The 21,310-nt window shown below is 57.2% G+C and overlaps 1 protein-coding gene across 5 annotated transcripts in view; it reads right to left on the bottom strand.

The window, feature by feature from the left end:
• The window catches only part of NFIC (nuclear factor I C), a 64,530-nt gene that overhangs the window by 27,621 nt on the left and 15,599 nt on the right, over positions 1-21,310 (bottom strand). For all 5 annotated transcript variants that reach the window (XM_061190772.1, XM_061190775.1, XM_061190771.1 and 2 more), the window contains exon 2: positions 20,620-21,151. In XM_061190772.1, coding sequence (XP_061046755.1) covers positions 20,620-21,151 — 532 coding nt within the window. The remainder of the gene's footprint in view (positions 1-20,619; positions 21,152-21,310) is intronic.

Below are 21,310 nucleotides of genomic sequence, written 5' to 3'. Positions count from 1 at the left end.
CTTCTGTCACTAATTGTGGTGCTGGGGACAGCTGGGGGCAGATAAATTGTTTGCATATCTCTGTTCCACTTATGCTGAAAAGCACCCCATGGAAGCAGAGCCCCCAGACCCTACTTTCCATGGGAGCAGAGGCACCAGACCCTGATGCACAGGCCAGGGAAATTTCAGAGCACCTCCACCTCACTGAGGTGGGAGCTGAGGTGTAGAGTGAGAAGATAGGGGATGATGATGATGATAATAATAATAACAATAACAACAATAATAATGGCAACTGCTAAGCACAGACAGCTTACCGAACACCAGATGTCAGGCTACGTATTTAACAGTTTTGTCTAACACCCTCCAGCAATCCTTGATCAAGGCTGACAACCATGGGTTACCCAGAGAGGGTAAGTAAGTTACCCAAGGCCATACAGCAAGGAAAGATGATGGGCCGACCAGGTTTTATCTGCTCCTCTCAAAAATGTATCCATGAAAACCATAATTCGAAAAGATACATGCACCCCAGTGTTCACTGCAACACTATTCACAGTAGCCAGGACATGGAAGCAACCTAAATGTCCATCAACAGAGGAATGGATAAAGAAGATGTGGTATATATATACAATGGAATATCACTCAGCCATAAAAAAGAATGAAATAATGCCATTTGTAGCAACACGGATGGAGATTATCATACTAAGTGAAGTAAGTCAGACAAAGGCAAATATCATATGCTATCACTCATATGTGGAATCTAATTTTAAAAATGATATAAATGAACTTATTTACAAAACAGAAACAGACTCAAAGATTTCAAAAACGAACTTATGGCTACCAAAGGGGAAATGTGGTGGGGAGGGATAAATTAGGAGGTTGGGATTAACATACACATACTACTATATATAAAATAGACAACCAACAAGGACCTACTGCATAGCACAGGAAACTGTACTCAATATTCTGTAATAATCTATATATGGGTAAAGAATCTGAAAAAGAATGAATATATGTATATGCATAACTGAATCACTTTGCTGTACACCTGAAACTAATGCAACACTGTAAATCAACTCTACTCCAATAAGATTTACTTTTAAAAAAGGGGGGGAATATTCTTGAATATCTTATTGAATTTTGTATCATGTCGTTCACCGGCTTTAAAACGTTTGCCTGTTAATGAGTTCTTTCCTGACCTGGCCGCTGTCCCCCAAATCCCCCACTGCCCATCCCTGAATACGTGGCTTTCTGCAGCCCTGCTTAGATCAGGCGTTCGATTTGGTGCTGCTCAGAATACATTCCCGACCGCACGAGGAAAACATGAACAGGCCAGAGCAGGACCACGGAACCAAAATGCACGCTCTCAGCTGCCGAGTAGGGGATTTGGGGGATTTTCTATGGGTGTGCCTTGGGGGTGTCTGCAGACTCCACCCGAGCGTGGAGTTCATGGTCAAAAAGCATGAACATCACTGCGGGTTTCTCAGGGCAGCTGTTGGACTCCTCAAAGTCTTTCAAATGCACTGGGGTCGTGAAGAAGAGGCTCCAGGTTCCAAACTCGTATGACCTTGGGGCATCTTTTAGAAGCTGGAGTCATACCCTGAAACCAGGGTTGAAGCCCCAGCCCTGGCACAACCCGGCGTGTGACCTGGGACTAGTCAGGCCTCTCTCCCCTCTGAGCCTCAGCTTTCCCCGTCTGTAAAGTGGGCTTTCTCCATTGTTGCCTTACTTTATACGGGTGTGAGCTTGAAATCAGAGGGGCCCCGGGAGGGGAGGGGCCAATCACAAAGGGATAAATACTGTTTGGGTGACAGCATTTTTCCAAACTCAGAAGTTAAACGAACTTTGTCCCCCCTCTGCCCACAGCCCTCCAGGGCTCCCACTTCCCTGGGGGTAAAAGCCCAAGTCCTCCCCGCGGCCTACAGGGACCTGCATGACCTGCCCTGTCCCCTCCCTGCCCTCCCCTCCTCCCTCTCTCCCCCTCGCTCATTCTGCTCCAGCCACATGGGCGTCCTCACTGTTCCGCCAAAACACCAGGCCTGGTCCTGCCCCAGGACCTTTGCACATGTGGTTCCCTCTGCCCACAACACGGTTCCTTCTGTATCTACGTGGCTCACATTCTCCCCTCACGCCGGGACCTTCCTGAAAGGTCTTTTTTTCCGAGACACACACAAGGCTCTCCAGCACGATGCATGAAGTGCAGCTAACCACACTCATGCTAGTATAAGTGAGACTGGCCCCGGACAGCAGCTGTATTTCAAGTGACACCCTGGTTTGGCCTGGGACCAGTTTTCTCGACTTCCCAGGTCCGCCGGGTGTTCATAGGCAGCCGGAACGTCACCACCGCCTGTGGCCTTTCCCTCAAACAAACACATGACCATACCGACAATAGAAATGTAAACTGGATCCCATTGACGGAGTGTACAAACTGTTCTTTCCTGTCCGTGGCCACGAGCCCAAATTTGGTCTGTCCCAGCCCATGACAAAGGCGCCGCCGTGGCCTCCGGTCCAGCCCTTCCCGCCCCAGAGCACCCGCCCCCTTTGCACCGGACAACTCCCTCCATCCTGGTTGCTGAGGCTCCCGCAGTTCCTAACTGGGAGATCCAGGCACCGCCCCGGCATTCATGTCCCAGATGTTTACCGACCACCTACCACTTGCCAGGCACTGGGGAAATGGCAGGGAGCCAAGGCGGGGGAGACAGACAGGAAACGAGCCGACAGAAGGAGCCCGAGATAATTTCGGTGGTTCTAAGTTCCACCGAGGCAATAAAACTGGGTGAGAGGACAGACAGTGGCTGGGGGTGGGGGAGGTGACTTTTGACGGAAAAGTCAGGCGAAACCTCTCTAAGGGCCTAGGGATGGGACGGAGCCAGCCATGGGGAGAGCTGAGGGCAGCTGGCACAGCAAGTGCAAAGGCCCCGGGGCAGGAACAAACATGGGATGTTTGGGGAAAGACAGAGCACGTGGCCCCAACACGTACACAAAGCGGGGAGACATGAGACCACTCAGGGCCCCGTGGGCCGCGTGGGAAGCTTGGGTTTTAGTCTCAAGGGCGATGATCTATGTTACATTTTAAAACGTCTCTGGTGATGAGGGTGTGGAGAAATTGGAACCTTCATGCACGGCTGACGGGAATGTAAAATGGTGCAGCCATAGCGGAAGATGGCTTGGCGGTCCCTCTAAAAGTTAAACATAGAATCACCAATGTGACCCACGCCCACGTACACGCCCAAAAGAATTGAAAACAGATACTTGCCCACCCATGTTCACAGCAGCATGATTCATAGTAGCCATAAGGTGGAAACACCCCAAATGTCCATCAGCAGGTGATGGATACACAAAATGTGGTCCATCCCTATAGTGGAATATTACTCAGCCTTAAAAAGAAAGGAAATTCTGACACTCGCTACAGCATGGATGAACCTTGAAGACATGATGCTCAGTGAGATAAACCAGACACAGAAAGACAAATACTGACTGATTCCACTCACGGGAGGTCCCTAGAGGACTCAAATCCATAGAGACAGGAAGTAGATGGTGGGGGCCAGGGGCTGGGGGAGGGGATGGGGAGTGTTTAATGGGGACAGAGTTTCAGTTTGGGAAGATGAGAAGGTTCTAGAGATGGATGGTGGGGATGGTTGCATGACAGTGTGAATGTACTTAATGCCACCGAGCTGTGCACTTAAAAACGGTTAAGATGGTGAATTTTATATTATATATATTTTACCACAATAAAGCGCGCGCGCGCGCGCACACACACACACACACACACACGTTAAAAAAGTCTGGCTGCTGAGTGAATTCTGGACTCTCAGAGGCTGGAAGTCCGGGAGGAGGGGTGGGCAAACATCCCGGTGGGCATAACAGCCTGGCCCAGGGTGATGGCCTGGGGTGTACAGAGGGGTCATATTTAATTTATCTTTGGGATTTACAAAGGACAGGACTTGCTGATACCATAATCGCACTTGTTTAAACCTGGCGGGATACGGGAGAGCCTAGGGTTCCCACTGGGGCCCAGCGGTGCGTCCGCTGGACCCGCCTCGGCTGCCACGGTGAGCTCGCCCGCAGGATTTCTCTTCCAACCTTAGCGGGCTTCCAAATGTAGCTGGCTCTGCCTTGCTGCCACGTCCGCCTCCCAACACCAGCCAGCTAGAGAGAGAACCAAAGCCAGGCCCTGGAATTCCCAGCTCCCCAGTGTCACCGGCCATTTTTAAACATCGCCGGCTGAGGTTCAACTTTCTCTGTCCTGGAAGGCCACGCCGTACACGCGACCCTGGCCTTCATCCTTCTCGCTCTTGCCATGAACCTTCCCTGCCCCTCTCGCTCTCAGGCAAACTCCAACCATCTCTCCAAGCCCGGTTCTAACGTCTCCTTCTCTGGAACACCCTCCCCTGGCCCCTTGTGCAAACCTTGTCCTAGTTCTCATCACACTGGACTGAGTCTGGGTCTTTAAACGTATGAAAGTCGCAAGTCCTCCCCAAGGCCCTGCACGACCTGCCCCGTCCTCTCCCTGCCCTCCCCTCCTCCCTCTCTCCCCCTCACTCACTCTGTTCCAGCCACACGGGCCTCCTCGCTGTTCCTCCAACATGCCAGGCAGAGTCCTGCCCCAGGGCCTTTGCACATGCTGTTCCCTGCCTGGAATGCCTTTCCTGCAAATGCCTGCCTGGTCTAGCTCCCTCTCTTGCCCAAGAGACCAAGGGGGGGATTATGTGTCCACAGGACCTGGGCTTGACGCTCTGGAAGTCTGGGTTTCATGTCCTCATATCCCTTCTAAGAAGTGTGACAAAGGATTCCCGTGTATGTCCAGCTATGTTACAACCTGTTTTGTGTCCTGAGTCTCCACCCCCATCCCATATGAGTGTCTGTGCAAACCCAAGCATAAGGGGAAACGGTGATTCTTTCACTCAACACATGTATTGAGCACCTACTGTGTACCAGGCCCTGTCCTAGGATCCAGGGACACAGCAACGAACAAAACAGACACAAAGTTCTGCCGCATGAGGTTCATGGTCAAGGCTTCCTCCCGGTCATCTTGAGGAGGGCCAGGAGTTGAGTCACAGCACGAAGGCTTCGGGCTAGACTGAACTTGGACTTCCCTGGTAGTGTAGCAGGAGGACGAGAACCGAAATTGCCCTGGGCTTCAAGCAATTCCAGTACAAACCCTGACTCTCCCTGGAGACACCCCGTCCTGCCCCTGCAGGCTCAAGACCGCAGGCCCCCAAGGCCAGCAATCACGAGAAATGGATGTCAGTCTCACCAATGCTGTGTGACCTCAGCAAAAGTACGTTCCTTCTCTGAGCCTCCACATCCTGGTACACAGGATCTAAAACCCCCAGGCGACACTCTTCCAAGGGCTGTTTGGACAAATCCAAGGGAAAAAAGCAAGATGCTAGACGTTCACGGCCTTCATCCACCCCCGGGGGAAATCTGGATAAGGCGTCAGGGCCGAGAGGCAGAAGGCCACGGCCGGGGTGACCTCCCGGACGCCGGCCCCCGCCCGGGCCTCCCTCGCCTTGTCCTTCCTGACCCGCCGCGTTCCTCGAGTCTGGACCACACTTTCCATCTCCCTCTGCCCTGCCGCCGGCCGCCTGGGCCCCAGCCAACCTGCTTCGGAATCACTTTCAAAGAAAAGTTTCTTTTTTCTTCCCACCCGGCCTGGCTCTCACCCCCGCCTGCTCCGCGGCCTGGCTGCAGGCCCTGCCGGGCACTGGTGGACACCTCGGGCCAGCGGGTCAGGGCAGCGGCCGTCCACCGCCCCCCGCCGGCCCCAGCGCATGCCCGGGCGGTGAACGCGCGGCCTTGGGCTGAACTTGGGGCGTCCGGCGGGCTCCAGGGGGGCTTTGGCACAGGTGGTTTGGGGGCGTCCGGGCCGAAAAGCCGGCGGGGAGGCCCCCATAGGCCGCGGGGCCCACTCTGAGGCCTGCAGGCCGGGACTCGTCCCACCCCGGCCGCTCTTGGCGGCCACGCCACCGATGACATCAGCGCTCTGGCGGCCATTTTCTCAACGCTCCCTCCCGGCTTCCAGATGCTTCTCTGGCCTTGGCGGCCATTTTGTAGGCGCGGGAGGAGCGGGCTGGCGGGGCCTGGAGCCCGGGCTCCCCTCCCGGGGTGGGGTGGGGGGGCGGCCATGGTTTGGGGGGGGGGGACTGGGGCGGCCTGCGCGGGTTAAAGGCACTTGTGCCAGGAGGGCAGCAGCCGTGCCAGGCTGGGGGAGGCGCCCGCCCGCTGCCACCCGAACCCCGCGCTCCCCACCACCGCCGCCGCCGCTCGGCACAAACCAGACTCCGGGTGGCACCAAGGATGTGAAAAACAAGGTTAAAAATACCCACACGCGCAACCTCGGCCCCCCCCTCCCCCCTCCCGGTCCCCTCCAATGTCAAATGTGTCAGCGCCACCCGGGGAGGGGGGCAGACTTAAAATAACTCGCTGTTTACATTTGGAGCAAATTCTTGGCTTTGCCAGCAGCCAAGCCAAGGCCTCGGCCTGCCTCCCTGGCAGCCCGACCGGGGTCGGGGGGGGCGTTGTTGGGGGGGTGGGAGCCGGGGAGCCACATGTGCCCACGGCCTAAGTGCTCACGTGTGGCCGCAGGAGGGGACGCGGCCCCGGAAGCCGTCTGCGGCCACGCGGTGGATGGAGGCGGCGGAAGCCCGCAGCATCCCCCCTGCCAGGGACGGGGTGGGGGCACCCGGCCGGCCAGCCAGGGGCTGCCGAGGAGCCCGGCCCCTCCCAGCTTCCCTTCCTTCTGAAGTTTCTCCGGCTGCGTCACCAACGCGGCAGCCCCGCGGGAGTCGGGGGTGGGGTGGGGTGGGGTGGGGTGGGGGGAAGGCCGGAGGCTGGCAGCCAGGCCAGGGAGGCGGGCACCAAGGGGAGGGCTCCAGAGCAGGGCAGGGTCCCGACCAGAGCTGTGTGCCCTCGGGCCAGCCCTGCCCCTCTCTGGGCTAAGATGGGTTCCCTCCCAGTGTTGCCCGGAGGGGTTTCTGGGGAGCCTGCCTGCTTAGTACCTCAGTTTCCTTCTCTGCAGAAAGTAGGTTTTGAGCTGCAAGCAGATTGCTGGGCGCTCCGCTTTACAGAGGGGGTCAGAGATCGGAAGGGGCTAGCCCCAGGTCTCACGCCAGTGAGTGGACAAGCGGATGGCGACTCAGTTACTCTGGTTCCAGCACCCACGTTTTAAACCCGATGCCTGGAATGCAGGAGGAGGGTGGAGACTAGAGGGCCCAAGCCTGGAGGGAGGGTTAGTGGGAGACTTTTCTCCTCCCCTGGGCTTCCTCTCTTCCCTGAGCCTGGCATGCAGTCGGTGCTCAAGCAGTGCTTACACATAGCTGGCAGTCGACAGATGTCTGCAGACAAGTGAGTGCGATTATTCCAGCAGAGCCTGGCACACAGCACCCAATACATGCCTGTTGCATGAATAATTGGGATGATCCTGATAGGGCCTGGCATACAACAGGTGCAAAATAAATGCTTGTCAGACAAAGGAATCTGAGGAATGTTGGGAAAACTGGGGGATATTCAGAGGGAAAGACCAGGTTTAAGGGCGTGGACTCCAACCAGTGGTGATACAAGGGATTTCTACAACAGGCCGAGGGCGGGGTATAGAATATCACCTAAGCATTGCCTATCTCGGGGCCCCCTTCATTGTTTGAGGATCAGCAGAAATCCTCTTTTGGGAAGCCCACCCAACTGCTCCAGGTCCTGGATATCAGAGGGCAGGACCTCTGGGCAGGAGGAACCCAAGAAAATAACAGAAACCTGGCCTGGGGGCCCAGGAGGACTTCCTGGAGGAGGGGACATTGGAGCTGGGACCTTGATGTCTGAGTAGGAGTTTGCCAGGCACAGAAGGGGCTCGTAGGGAGAGAGAACAGTGTATGAAAATGATAATAATAATCATAACTTCCATTTATTGAGAGCTTATATTGCCAGGAGCTACATATAATCCTAGGAGCTACATACAGATTTACAGAGGGGCAGAGGAGGCCTCAGGGAGGTTAGGCAATTGGGCCAAGTGCACAAAGCTGGGACTCGACCCACGCAGACAGACTTGGCCGCACCACCTGCTGCCTCACTGAACGTGTCTGGGTCTGGCAGAGGCTAGGCAGGCACATGGTAGGTATGCAGCAAAGACAGACAGCCCTGTCTGTCTGGGGTGGGCCAGACTGTCCAGCTCCAGCCCTTCTACAGGGCAGAGGAGGACAGGCCTGCTCCAACCAGACAGGGCTGCAGTTTCCAGGCAGAGGGGCCTTGGCTCCTACTGCCCCCTCCTTGGCCAGAAGGGCCCCAGCTAACCCAGGAGCCTCCAGGAATCTCCTCCTCAGCCAGCACCTAAGGGGAACTGGGTGATGAGGATGGGGGGAGACCAAAGACCCCCCCCATAGGTCATGCCAGTACCCCAGGAAGAAGGTGTCTAGACTGGCCAGATAAATCCTTGCAGCCCCTTCCTGGGTGTCCAGTAATTCCTACTGACCCCCGCAGTGTGCCTATTTCACGGGTTTGGAAACTGAGGCCCTCTGAATGGCTTGAAGCCAGGCCATCTGTTCCAGGGGCATCATCTTGCCCGATTGGCTGTGTGACTCCAGGCTAAGCACCCCCATTCTCTCTGGATCTCAGTTTCCCCAGGTGTCACACGGGGCTGGGACAGTGTGCTAGCAGCCTACATGCCTTTCTGTGCTGGCCTTTGACCAGGTGTCACAGGGGTTCTGTGACTGTGGTCCCATTTTGCAGGGACAAAACAGGGGCTCAGTCGCAGGGACTCAGTTAGTTGCCCAGTGGCTCATCTCAGTGAGTACCGTGGGTTTCCACATGCCTGCCTCCCATGCCGGGGGGCTCCCTCACTCCCAAGCCTCCTGCACTATTGCTGCTGGTCACTGAATGGGCGCCTACTGTGTGCCAGTGCTCCTGGAACCCACCGAGCAGTTACAGATGATCATTCCCATTTCACAGATGAGGAAACTGAGGTGCAAGGTGGGGCAGATGCCAGCCCAAGCTCACCTGGCAAGATGGGGAATAAAAACGGGAACAATGCAGCCACGCAGGTGGAACACCCAGCTTGGGGCTGGGCACCCGGCAGTTGCCCGCGCAGCCCGCCCAGAGCCCCGCGGGCCACCCAGGCACCAGAGCCCTACCCCAGCTTGCCCGCAAACAACGTCCTGACTCCAGGAGGGGCCTTGGGTGTGACCGGGGGCCCTGCGCTTGCCCGCCCCTCCTTTCCCTGCCTAGGTCCAAGCAGGAGGCAAGGGGGCCAGCGCCAGCCTCCGAAGGGGCCCCATAATCCAGGTGACCAACGTGCCCTGTCCTGCTCCACCCAGGCTGACCACTGCCACTGAATTCTCACGCTTCTGGAATCAGCCTCTGCCTGGCTGGCCCCCACTGTCACCCGCCTAAGCCTGAACCAGTGCGGTGGCCTCAGCGCTGGTCTCTCAACACCCACCCTCACCCCCCACAGTCTGTCCTCCCCACAGTGGCCAGAGGGCGCCTGTGAGCACCTGAGTCAGGCCCCGCCCCTCCTCTGCCCACAGCCCTCCAGGGCTCCCACCTCCCTAGGTGTAAAAGCCCAAGTCCCTGCCCTCCCCTCCTCCCTCTATCCCCCTCCCTCACTCTGCTCCAGCCGCTAGGGCCACCTGGCTGTTCCTCCAACACACCAGGTCCTGCCCCAGGGCCTTTGCATAGGCTGTGCCCTCTGCCTAAATTGCCCTTCCCCACTTCTTCACACAACTGCTTCCTCTTCACCCTCAGGTCTCAGCTCAAATGTCAAGTCCTCAGACAGTCCTTCCCCAAATAGCCCACCACTCTCTATTCCTTGCCTTTCTTTATTTTTCTCAACAGCCCTTATCACGAACTTGTTCTTTGTCCATCTCCCCCACCAGACTGTGAGCCCCGCAAGGCCTGGAATTTTGTCTGTCTTGTTCGCAGTACAGGGCTTGGCACACAGTAAGCGCTTAATAAATATTTATTGACTACCAAGAAGCTGTACTGGCTGAATGTGTGCTCGATGCCATCTTAACCCTTCGCATGTCTGAATTCATTTCCCTCTTAGTAACCTAGAGAGGCAAGCATATTTTACAGATGGGGAAACCAAGGCCCAGAGAGGATTGCCATTTGCCTGAGGTCACACAGCGAGCAGGTGGCGGGGCCAGCACCCCCGTTACGCCCCACTGCCTTCCTTCACTGACACCACCCCCCTTGCCCAGATGGGGAAACTAAGGCTCAGGGAGAAAAGGGACTGGCCGAGGGTCAGAAGCAGAGTGGGCTTTGTGCCTCCTGGGAAAGAACATAGTGATGATAAACAACATCAACAGCAATAATAATAATGATGGCAGTGATGGCGCTGATGAGTACAGAATCGGCCAGAGTTTATAAGACTCCCCTCCGTGGGTTGGCACAGGGCCCTGGAGGGGAGACTCGGGAGACACCAGCCCCTTTAAGAGCTTCCCCCTCCCCAGCTGGGGCTGGCCCGGCCTCCCCTTATGTAAGCAGACCAGCTGCCCTTGCATAACCTGGTTACATAAGGAAGCAGGGAACAGGCTTGTCCATCCGGCAGCAACCTGTCCCGGGCTGTCTGTGGGGCCAGCCTGGGGCACAGGAGCGCCGAGGCCGCCCAGCGTGGCTACCGGGTGCAGCCCCATTCGAGGCCCTCTGGGTTGGCTCCTATCTGGGGGATGCCCAGAACTCCCAGCCACAGCATCCTCGGGGCAGGAGAAGTGAAAGGCTTCTAGCCTGAAAGTGGGCAGGGGCGGTTTCCGTTGCTCTGAAGGGGAAACTGAGGCCCAGAGACGGCAAGTGAGCAACCTGAAGCTTCACAGCCCCAAGCGGAGGGTGGAGGTGGCAGAGTTGGGTGAAGTCTGGGCTGCGTAGCCTCAGCCAGAGCCTTACCGCTCAACTCCTCCGTAAAATGGGGCTACATAATTGCATGATGGGCACAGAAGAGCGCCGACTGTGTACCAAACCTGGCCCAGATACTATTCCATCTGCCCAACGACGCCCCCCCGCCCCCCGCCGGGTGGGCACAAGGAGCTGCAGATACAGATGGGGAAACGGCGGCCAAGACAGGAGAAGGAATTTGTCCCAGATGAAACCCAAGCCCCACCATGCACACACAGCCCCAGGGCCACCGTCTGATCACATGGGGCTGGGATGTCCAGGCGCGGTGCTCCCCCGCATGTATGCACTTCAGTTCCTCCATCCTTGGGAGGCTGGGGGGTGGGGCTTGAGAGCGAAGCGGCCCCCTCTTTTCCCCTCTCTCTGGGCGCTGGCTCTTTAAGACAGCAGGCTGCCAGAGCTTGTCCCGGGGTGACCCTAAGGGGAGGGTGTGGTCAGGAACAAGGGGCCCATTCAGCTGCTGTTGCCGCCTCCGGGCAGCCCACAGGCTGCCCGGAGGCGGTGAGGGGAGGAGACTGGCCTAGACCAGGAGAGACTGGGGTTGGGCAGAGACAGGGGCTGAGAGAGACAAAGAGACGGAAAAAGAGATCCAGAGACAGAGACTGAAAGGGAACACGTGACCTTGGCTACATCTCTCGCCTTCCTGGTTTCCCCATGTAGAGGGTGTGAGGCTAGCCACCCCCCTCACCGGGCCCCGGCCAGGCTGCAGCCCCCAAAGGTGCTCCTTGATCCAGCTGAACCTGGCATCCACTCACCAGCACCAAAATCCTCTAGGCCCAAAGGAGGGATCCTGGGACATTCTGGGGGAGGTCCCTGACACACCCCAAACAGCCCCTTCCCAGGGGACCGTTGTAGGCCCTCAGATCTGCCCTCAGACCTGGGTTTGAATCCAGATGCTACCTTTTAGCTGTGTGACCTCAGGTTGGGTCTCAATTTTCCCATGTGATAAATGCGGTTCATGATAATCTCTACCTTTGTGGAATTAAGGTGAAATGAAATGGTACTAACAATTCCTGACATTTACTGAGAATTTAATTTAGTAAGCCCTCAATATGCCTGCAGTTCCCCCATAAATGCACCCCAACACCCCAAACACAGACAGACAACCCCTGCCTCCTGCCAAATGTCACAATCCCCAACTACAGCCGCTGCCTTCCAGCGAGGACCTACTAAGCGCCCTCTCCCCACAACAGCCCCACAAGCGCCTCTGGAAACACACGCAGGGTCCCATGTCCAAACATCTAATAAATAACAGACGTTTACTGGGGATTAAACAAAGTCCTGATTCTTATTCCTGGGCCCCCCTAGTCCCAGGTTCTCATAGTCATGTATCCTCACAAACTGCTCCCAAACCTTTTCCCACAACAGGGCCCCCATCCACCTTGCTGCCCCCAAGCACGCAGCCCCTGACTCAGCCAGTCTGGAAAAAGCCTCAAAAAAATGAAAATTGACCTCCTTCTCCCTCTGCAGGCATCTTTTCTGTAATGTTCTGCTCAGTTACCCGGGGTCTGAGGACAGGCTTACTCGACTCTGACCTGAACTTTCTGGATCCCTGCCTCAGAGAATTCTAGAACCTGCCCTGGATGTTCTAGAACCCAGCTCGAGAACATTCTAGAGCTTGTCCTTGGCCGTGTGAAAACCCAACGAGTGGAATTCTGGAAACTGTCGTCCATGGTCACGAATACACTTAAGGGCTTCTTGGATATTGACGAAACCAATACTTGATTGGATAATTGATGATTGATTTGGGAGTTTTAGAATCGGTCCTCACATTCTCAAGAACCCAACTTGGGAGATTTGAGATCTGCCTTGGAATTCTCTGGAACGCAGATGCTCTAGTGCTGACACGGCATCCAATGGCCACATGTGGCGTTGAGCGCCTGAAATGTGGCCAGTCCGAAACACACAGTGAATCTCAAAGACTTAGGACAAAAAAGAAGGTGAAACATCTCAATAAATTTTTCATATTGATTATGTGTCAAAATGACAATATTTTGGATGTCCTGGGTTAAACAGAATAGGCTGTTAAAATTAATTTCCCCTGTAGGTTTATACTTTTAAGTGTGGATACCAGAAAAATTACCTGTATGGCTCGAGTTGTGTTTCTACTGAATTGTGATGCTCTGAACCCACCCGGGAGAATTCTAGAATTGTCAGATGGTAAAGATCCCAGCTCTGGGGGCTTCCCGGGTGGCGCAGTGGTTGGGAGTCTGCCTGCCAATGCAGGGGACACGGGTTCGAGCCCTGGTCTGGGAAGATCCCACATGCCGCGGGGCGGCTGGGCCCGTGGGCCACAATTACTGAGCTTGCGCGTCTGGAGCCTGTGCTCCACAACAGGAGAGGCCGCGATAGTGAGAGGCCCGCGCACCGCGATGAAGAGTGGCCCCCGCTTGCCACAACTGGAGAAAGCCCTTGCACAGAAACGGAGACCCAACGCAGCCATAAATAAATAAATAAATAAAATTAAAAAAAAAAAAAAAAAGATCCCAGCTCTGAAGCGTCTAGAACTCAGGCCTTGGAAATTCCAGAACTTGTCCCTTGGAGGATCTAGAGCAGACCTCAGCTCTGGCAATCTAGAGCACCACCAGCCACAGCCCCCACGCCCCGCCCTGGGCCTTGAAACCCCTTTCCCATTTGCAAGCCATTTACCCTGAAGTACCAGGGTCTCCCATCCTGGCACCCATCCAAGTCAGCCTAGGACAGAAGATGGGACAGAATGGACCAGAGGAAGGGCCCTTACTGGGCCGCCCTGGGCAATGCCCCGCCCCTCTCTGGGCCTCAGTTTCCTGATCTGGACAAGACATCCAGTGTTCCCACGTGCCCCCTCCCTTGTCCCTCACCGACTCTGACCATCTGTGACTTCCTGCCCACACCCAGCTGGAGGGAGAGGGGCCGGCCTGGCAGCTGTCTGCGGAAGTGGGGGGGCCGGAGATGTCCCTAGCTGCCCTTAGCCTCCCCTTGGCTCGCTGGGCACAGGGCCAGGGTGGCAACTGCAGCCCCGCCATGCTGGGGTGGCCGCCACAGGTGCATCGAGCTGCCTCCCGTTTTCTGAGGGCTCCGCACCTCTCGGGTCCTCAGGAGCCTCTGCGGCCCTGCGTTGGCAGGTGCAGGCGTGCAAGCTGGGCGCCCATGCAGGGGTGTCCATGGGGGAGGGAGGACCTACTCAGGCTACTCAGGAAAGAACTCCAAATATTTCTGAGCACTCATTGTGCTAAGAGGTTCCTTTCTCATAGATACAATCTTAACTCCAATCGCTGGACACTCCCTATGCTCAATTTGCAGATGAAGAAACAGAAGCACAGAGATGGGCACTAACTTGCCTAAGGTTGCCCAGCTGGCCTGAGGGCAGAGCTGGGGCTAGAAACAAAGGAATGATGATGATAATAAAGGCGGTGATGATAATAACTAGGATTATATTACCATCACTGATTTTATTTTTATTATTTATCATTGCAGTATAATAGACGAGGTACTATTATTCATTATTATTATCGGTTTTTTTGAATTTTTAAATTGAACTCTAGTTGATTTACAAATTATTATTATCAACAACAAATAATTTTTTAAATTGTGGTAAAATATCAGTAGCATAAACTTTACCATTTTAACCATTTTTAAGTGCACAGCTCAGTGGCGTTAAGTACATTCATAGTGTCTTGTGATCATCCCCACCATCCACCTCCAGAACTTTCTCATCTTCCCAAACTGAAACTCTGTCCCCATGAAACACTGACTCCCCAGCCCCTCCCCCAGCCCCTGGCCCCCACCACCTACGTCCTGTCTCTGTGGATGTGACTCTCTAGGGACCTCCTATGAGTGGAATTAAACCGTATTTGTCCTTTTGTGTCTGAATTCTCTCACTGAGCATCATGTTCTCCGGGTCCATCCATGGTGTAGCAGGTGTCAGAATAGCCTTCCTTTTTAAGGCACCAAATCATGTTTGAGCACTTACTGTGTGCCAGGCCCTGTCCTAGCACTCTTCATGCATTAACTCATTTAACCCTACCCAGCCCGGTGAAGCAGGCACCATCTGTATCATGCCCATTTCAGAGGGAAGGAAACTGAGGCCCAGAGCAGTGACATCACCTGCCCAAGGTCACACAGCTCACAAGCAGCGGGATTTGAACCTGGGCCATCTGGCTACAGATCGTGCCCCTACCTCTTCCGGACACTGGGCTCCCACCTGCTGGGTTAGCGGCTCCCTCAGCACCACTAACCAGGAGCCCAGAGGCCTCCTGCTGCCGCTATAAATACATCGTCAGCTGGTGTCTGGACCTCACCCCCGGGCAGCCACCTCCTCTGCACAGACAGACGGCTGGTCCACCTGGTTGCTCAGCCCCGGGGGAGTCCAGGCTGCCAAGAGCCCCTCACCCCTCCGCCACCCAGACACCTGGAGAGGCGGCTTCCAGCGGGGGCCCATCCTGGGTCACAGGTGCCCCTGCTGGTTCACTAGATGCACTGAGGTTCTTTGCCTTTGCCACCTGGGGCTGGGAAGAGGATCCGGGAAGGGACTGAGCGTTTATCCAGGGCCTCCTGTATGCTGTCCAGGGATCACTCCAATCATCAATGCAGTGGACATAGTTCTTATTTTCTCCACTTTCCAGATGGGAAAACTAAGGCGCGGAGAGGGGAGTGCACCTCACACAGCCTGGAGCACGTGTGGACACAAACTGTATCCATTACACAAGCCAACCGGTGCCCTCACACGCGCTCCGGTCCACGTCCGCCCTCTGTCTCCCCAGCACAGGGCCAGTGTTGGGATGAAGATTAACAGGGGCTGGAGGAGACGGCAGGACCCTCAGTCAGGGTCTGGCTTGTTTCTCTCTGTGGCCCCACAAGGCCCTACCTTCCTGGCCTCAGCTCTCCTCCAACCCCAGACCAGAGAGGGCAGGGCTCTGCCCTAAGTCACACAGCAAGCCAGGAGCAGAGCTGAGACTGATCCAGGCCCCCTTGCTCCAGGCCCTTTCTCCTGCCATCCGAGCCCAGAGTGTGCTTTATGGAGACCCCAGCCCCCAGGCTTGGGCACGGTAGGCACTTCGGGAACGTTCACCGATATTCATTCATTTGTTCACTGTGTATTCCGGGCCAGCTCTTTTCATGATCTGTACAACTAGGAAGGTGTGGGTTCCATCTGATAACCTCAAAAGCCGTTTTTAGGTTTTTTCCTTTAATGGTTTCAAGGAGTCAGGATCTGTGGGTTCTAATTTCGCCCTACCCCTTAGGACCTGTGTGACCTTGGGCAAGTGGCTGACCATCTCTGGGACTGCTTCCTTATCAGAAACAGGGGAAAAGGTAATAGTCCCTCCTTCCCAGAGTGGTGGAGAGAATGAAACCAGATGTAGGATGGGCTCAGCACCGGGCACACGATATGTGTTTGCTGTTACTATTACCTCTGTTGTTATTATTGTTTCCCAGGTCCATCCAGGAGGCGACGGGGACCCCTGCCCCCAGTTCCTCCTGACCCCTCCCTGGGCACCCTGGGCAGCTCCTCTAGCAGCTGCGAGCTTCCCAAGCCAGCCCCTGCCCACAGCGCCCTTCCGGGAGGTTGGCACCGAACAAGGCGGGAACAGGAGGCGGGAACGGGAGGCCAGCCCACGGCAGCGTCAGCAGATGGGCACCATCTGGGCTGGCGGGGCTCGGGGCGGGCTGGCAGCTGCCGGAGCGGGCGGGCCTGGCAGCCCCTCCCCCTCCCGCCCTGGCACGGTGCCCGCCCGCGCCTCAGGTTTCTCTGGCCGCCAGAGGGGGCGGGGAGGCCTGGCTGGGCTTCGGGGCTGGGCAGGCGGCTTCCCTCTCTGGGCCCTGCTTTCTCCAGACTCCTTCTCAAATGGGAGGCAGGAGATAGGAGAGCCGGCTCACCCACTCCCGGCCTCCCCATCGCCAGGCACAGGGCCTCACCTCCCCCTCTAGCACCTGTGCTCGGGGCCATTCCAGCCCCAGGGCCTTTGCACTGACTGTGCCCCCCCACTGCCCCACACACTCTCACTCAAATCCCTCTGCAGCTCCCTCACTTCTTTCAGGCCCTCCCTGGCCAGAGTGCCTGCCCCGCCATCCCTCTCCACACCCTTCCCTGTCATTAGGTTTTTATTAATTTAACTGAGAATTGTCAGGTTGCCCATGCCCTGCTTAACTGCACACATCCCTCCCCTTAAAGTGCAGTGGGCAGCCCCAATGTCCCAAGGTGGAGCTCATGTCTCCCCCTTGTCATGGCCCCCCCCCAGGAGCTGCCCCCTAGCCCACCTCCAGGGCACACATGGAGTCCACCCCTGGAATCAGGCCCCTGTGTCCACAACGGTGCCAGATGGATGCCTGGAGCAGCCAAATTTGGCCCCAGGCGGTGCCCTGGGCTCTGATCAGCCTGGCAGCCCCAGCGCTAAAGGGACCTCCTCATGGCTCGTCCCCACCCTTCTCTCCTCCAAAATAAACCCGAGGATGGAGGCCTGGGATTCCCCTTCGGGGTGCGGTTCCAGCAGTCCGCCTGACACCCCCTGGGAGAGATACGGACAGAGGCCGTGTGGAGAGCTGGACTTCGTCCCCTTGTCTTGGGACAGGGAAGGGTCGAGTGTATGATGCATCTGTGGGTCTCTCTGTGTCTCCCCATGTCTCTGGGTCTCTCTGTCTCTCTCTCTCACTGTCATTCCGTCGGCTCCAAGGCCCCGCTTCTGACACTAGAGGTGGTACCTCCTTTCAGCCGAATGGCGGGTGCCTGTCCCCCCACCCACCCTGTGACACCCGCCCCCGGAAGCCAACCGAGGCCCATTTCCCCCACTCCCCATCAATCCCATGGCCTCCTAGCAGGGCTGATTTGAGTGGGCACAGCACTCTGGCCTTGGCCTGGACCCCCTGAAGCCCTGGGACCCACAAGGTGAGAGGAGGGAGGTGACCAGTTGTCTCTGAGGTCAGATGACTACCTGGCTGAGAAGAGAGACATAACTCTGGCCCAGATGAAGACGGGGGTCCGGCGGGGGAAATTGGGGAGCTGAAGCTCAGCAGGGGGGTTCTGGGGGCCAGCCTCGGCCTGGGAACCCCGGATGAGGCCCTAGCTGGTAGGAGCCTAGAACACAGACTCAGCCCGGAGGTGGTCAAGCCACGTTGACTGGATACCCACATCCTACACTGTGATTTACTTCCATCCCCTTCCGCCACCGAGCGTAGAAGGCTAGCAGGGGTGTCAGCAACAGAACCTGCCCATGTCCAAACCCTAACTCTGCCCTTTCCTAGCTGTGTGACCTTGCACCGGGCAGTTATCTTCTTTGGGTTTTGGTTTCCTCATCTGTAAAATGGGTACAATGATCCCTGCCTTGCAGGGTTGCCATGAGAATGGAAAAGAATTGCTAAGTCCTCAGAAAAAATGCCTGATGGAGAGAAAGTGGAGCTGGGAGTTGGGGTTTTGAAGCACAAGTAGGAGTCTTCCAGACGGGAAAGGCATTCCAGGCAGAGGGAACAGCATGGGCAAAGGCATGGAGGCGGGAAATCATAATCCTAATGAGGATGATAACGTGGATAACAACGGTCCACAAAGCCCTAGCCCTGTGCCTGGTACCTGTGTTCACGACCGCATGGGGGTTATTTGTTGAACGCTTACCATCAGAACACAACATTCCTACCGGACAGCTATTTTTGAGCGCCCCATTTTAAAAACAAAGAAAGCAGGCACAGAGAGACTAAGTGACTTGTTTAGGATCACCCAGCCTAAGTGACTTGTTTAGGATCACCCAGCCGTTAGGCAGGCGGCTGAGCTGGGCGTGGGTTCCTGGCCCGGCCCTCACGCCCGACCCTCACTCCCAGCCAGCTGAAGCTGGGTCAGCTGGGGCCTGTCTGAGCAGCAGTGGTCCCCTGGGATGATGGAGCCTGCACGGGCGGGCGCAGCAGCCTTGACCTTCCCTGGCCCTCACGTGAGGATGCTGACCAGACCGGCCAGCAAAGTCATGGCAGTCGGACGCGAAGGTGTCTGGGGAGGCCCGGAGGCCTGGCCTGCCTGCTGAGCTGAGGGGGGTGGGGACCGATGGGGGAGGGGAGGCGCCCGGAGATTGTGCTGACGCTGGCAGAAAACTCGCTTCAAAATTTTATCAGCTCAGCGCGGAGGAGGAGGATGGATGTGGTGAGAGAGACCAGGACCTGCATGGTAATGGGCACTGCAGCCCCCAAGGCTGCCCCTGCCCACACCCTCAATCCCGCCCGCAGCAGTCACCTTGTCTACCACTCTGCCTCTGGCCCCCCTGCATTCAGTGCTAATTGGTGGGGGCGGGGGAGGGGCAGATGGGGTCAAGGTCAAGGAATCAAGGTCAAGACTGGGAAACTCTGCCCCAGCTCTCCCTCCCACACACAATGGAGACCAGGAGACGTCATGGAATCCTCACAGCATCGCTAAGAGTTGGCATGGTTGTTACCCCCACTGTACAGAGGAGGAAACTGAGGCACAGGACAGGGACTGAGGCAAAGTCACACAGCCAGCACACCACCTGGCAGGGCTGCGTTCGGAATCTGGGCAGTCCAGCCCCGGAGTTCCCTCTCTTCTCACCACCCCTCCCCCAGCCTTCCTCCATCACTTCTGGTTGTGATCACATGGGCTCCTGTGGGGTCTATGGGGGCTTGGGGCTGGGTTTGCAACCCGAGTGCACCCACCTGACACGCTCAGGCAGCCCTGGGTGTGTGCGGGTTCGCACCCACGTGTGTACCAGCCTGGGTGGGCACGGTGGGGCATGGGACATGTGCCTGTTAGGGTCTCCGGGCACACCTGATTCCATCCGCATGAAGACAGTCACAGCTGCCACCCGCCACGTGGCAGGCCAGAGTCCAACGCGCTACACACACGCACACACACACACACACGATCTCGGCGAGTCTCCCCAGGCCCAATCCAGGTAAGGATGCTGATACCTTCCATTTGACAGCTCCACTGGCCACACCACCAGGAACAGCGGGGCAACAGACCCCACTGCCCTCCCAGCCAGGGCCTGCCCTTGGCCACCAAGACCTGCCGACGGTCAGCCTCCACATCTCTGTCCAGGCGGCTGACCTCCTGGGATATCCCCACACTCATCACTGCCCAGTCGTTCTGCAGAGCTCAGCTCAGTGGAGCCCCCTCCTCTGGGAAGCTGCCGTGGATTTCCCCATCCCCGCAAACACTGCTAGTCTCCATCTGGGCCATCTGACCACAAAGCCAGCAAACACCCAGCTGGCTGGTGGGGGCCGCTGGAGACCAGAGAGACTGGTGACCTAGCCAAAGTCACACAGCGCCCCAGCTTCCCACTCGGCCGAAATATGGGACCTGTCAGGTCTCTGGGGGAAGTCCGAGAGTCGATCAACCATCAGTCACAAAGTGCAACCCCAGCTCTCCTCCAGCTTTCCCAGGAGGGATAAGATTGTCCCCCGCGCATCCGTCACTGGCCTATCCTCACCCCTGTTGCCAACAGACCTCCTGGGACAGGGTCTCACCTCCTGAGACCTGCCGCTCCCCTTGGACCCCTGACCCCCCAAGGTCAGGGCCTGCCTCTACGTTCAGAGCCCCAGGACGCACCTGCCCCCCACCCCAGACCCTCCCTGAACTGCACCTCGTCCCCTTGGCCCTTCACAGGGCTCACATCCTCCCCCTGCACCTGTCCCCGCCCTCGGACTTTAAAACCAGCCTCCTGGCTCCTACCTTTGCGTGCGCCCACCTCCCCGCCTCGGGTAGACCGCTCGCGCGTGGGCCCGCCTCCCCCGCCTCGACGACATCCCAACGCACGCCCTTTCGGCCTCCAGATCCGCATGCACGCGCAAGCCCCGCCTCACCTCGCTCACGCACGAAGTAGGCCAGGTAGAGGTCGAGCTCCTTGACCGCCACGCCGATGTGGTGCGGCTGCACGCAGAGCACCGGGTGGCCGCACTGCGCCGCCTTGACCAGGCGCTCGCCGTCGGTGCTCTCCAGCGGGATGCCCTTGAAGAGGATGACCATGACCAGGTCCAGCCGCCACACCTTGTCGGCCTGGCGCAGGCAGTCGATGCGGCGCATCTTGCCCTTCTGGTCGGGGTTGGAGAGCACGCAGCCCGGCGCCTTCTTGCCGGTGATGGCCAGCACGAAGTCCTCGCGGCACTCGGGCCGGATGTCCTTGCGCAGCTTGGCCAGCAGCCGCGACGCCCATTTCTGCTTGACCTCGGCCTTCTCGCCCAGCAGCTCGTCCTTCACCGCGCGCTCCTCGTCCTTCGACATCCGCTTCTCGTGCTTCTTGAAGTACTTGCGCTTCCGCGCCTGCAGGTTGAACCAGGTGTAGGCGAAGGCGCGGACGTGAGGCAACAGCGCCTCGATGAACGGGTGGAACTCATCCTGCGGGGCGGGAGAGACCAGAGGTCAGGAGCCACTGGGGCCCGTGGACCCACTGCCCCGCCCGTAAGAATGAGGCTGCAGGGGCCCCAGGCACACCCACTAGAAGGAGGGCCAGGCAGAGGTGTGCAAGGGGCTGCTGCAGATCCCTCCATGTCCTGG

This window comes from Eubalaena glacialis, chromosome 4 (assembly GCF_028564815.1).
Source record: "Eubalaena glacialis isolate mEubGla1 chromosome 4, mEubGla1.1.hap2.+ XY, whole genome shotgun sequence".
Taxonomy (NCBI): domain Eukaryota; kingdom Metazoa; phylum Chordata; class Mammalia; order Artiodactyla; family Balaenidae; genus Eubalaena; species Eubalaena glacialis.
The sequence above is the reverse complement of the archived record's forward strand: the minus strand, read 5'-3'. Positions and strand labels throughout refer to the sequence as shown.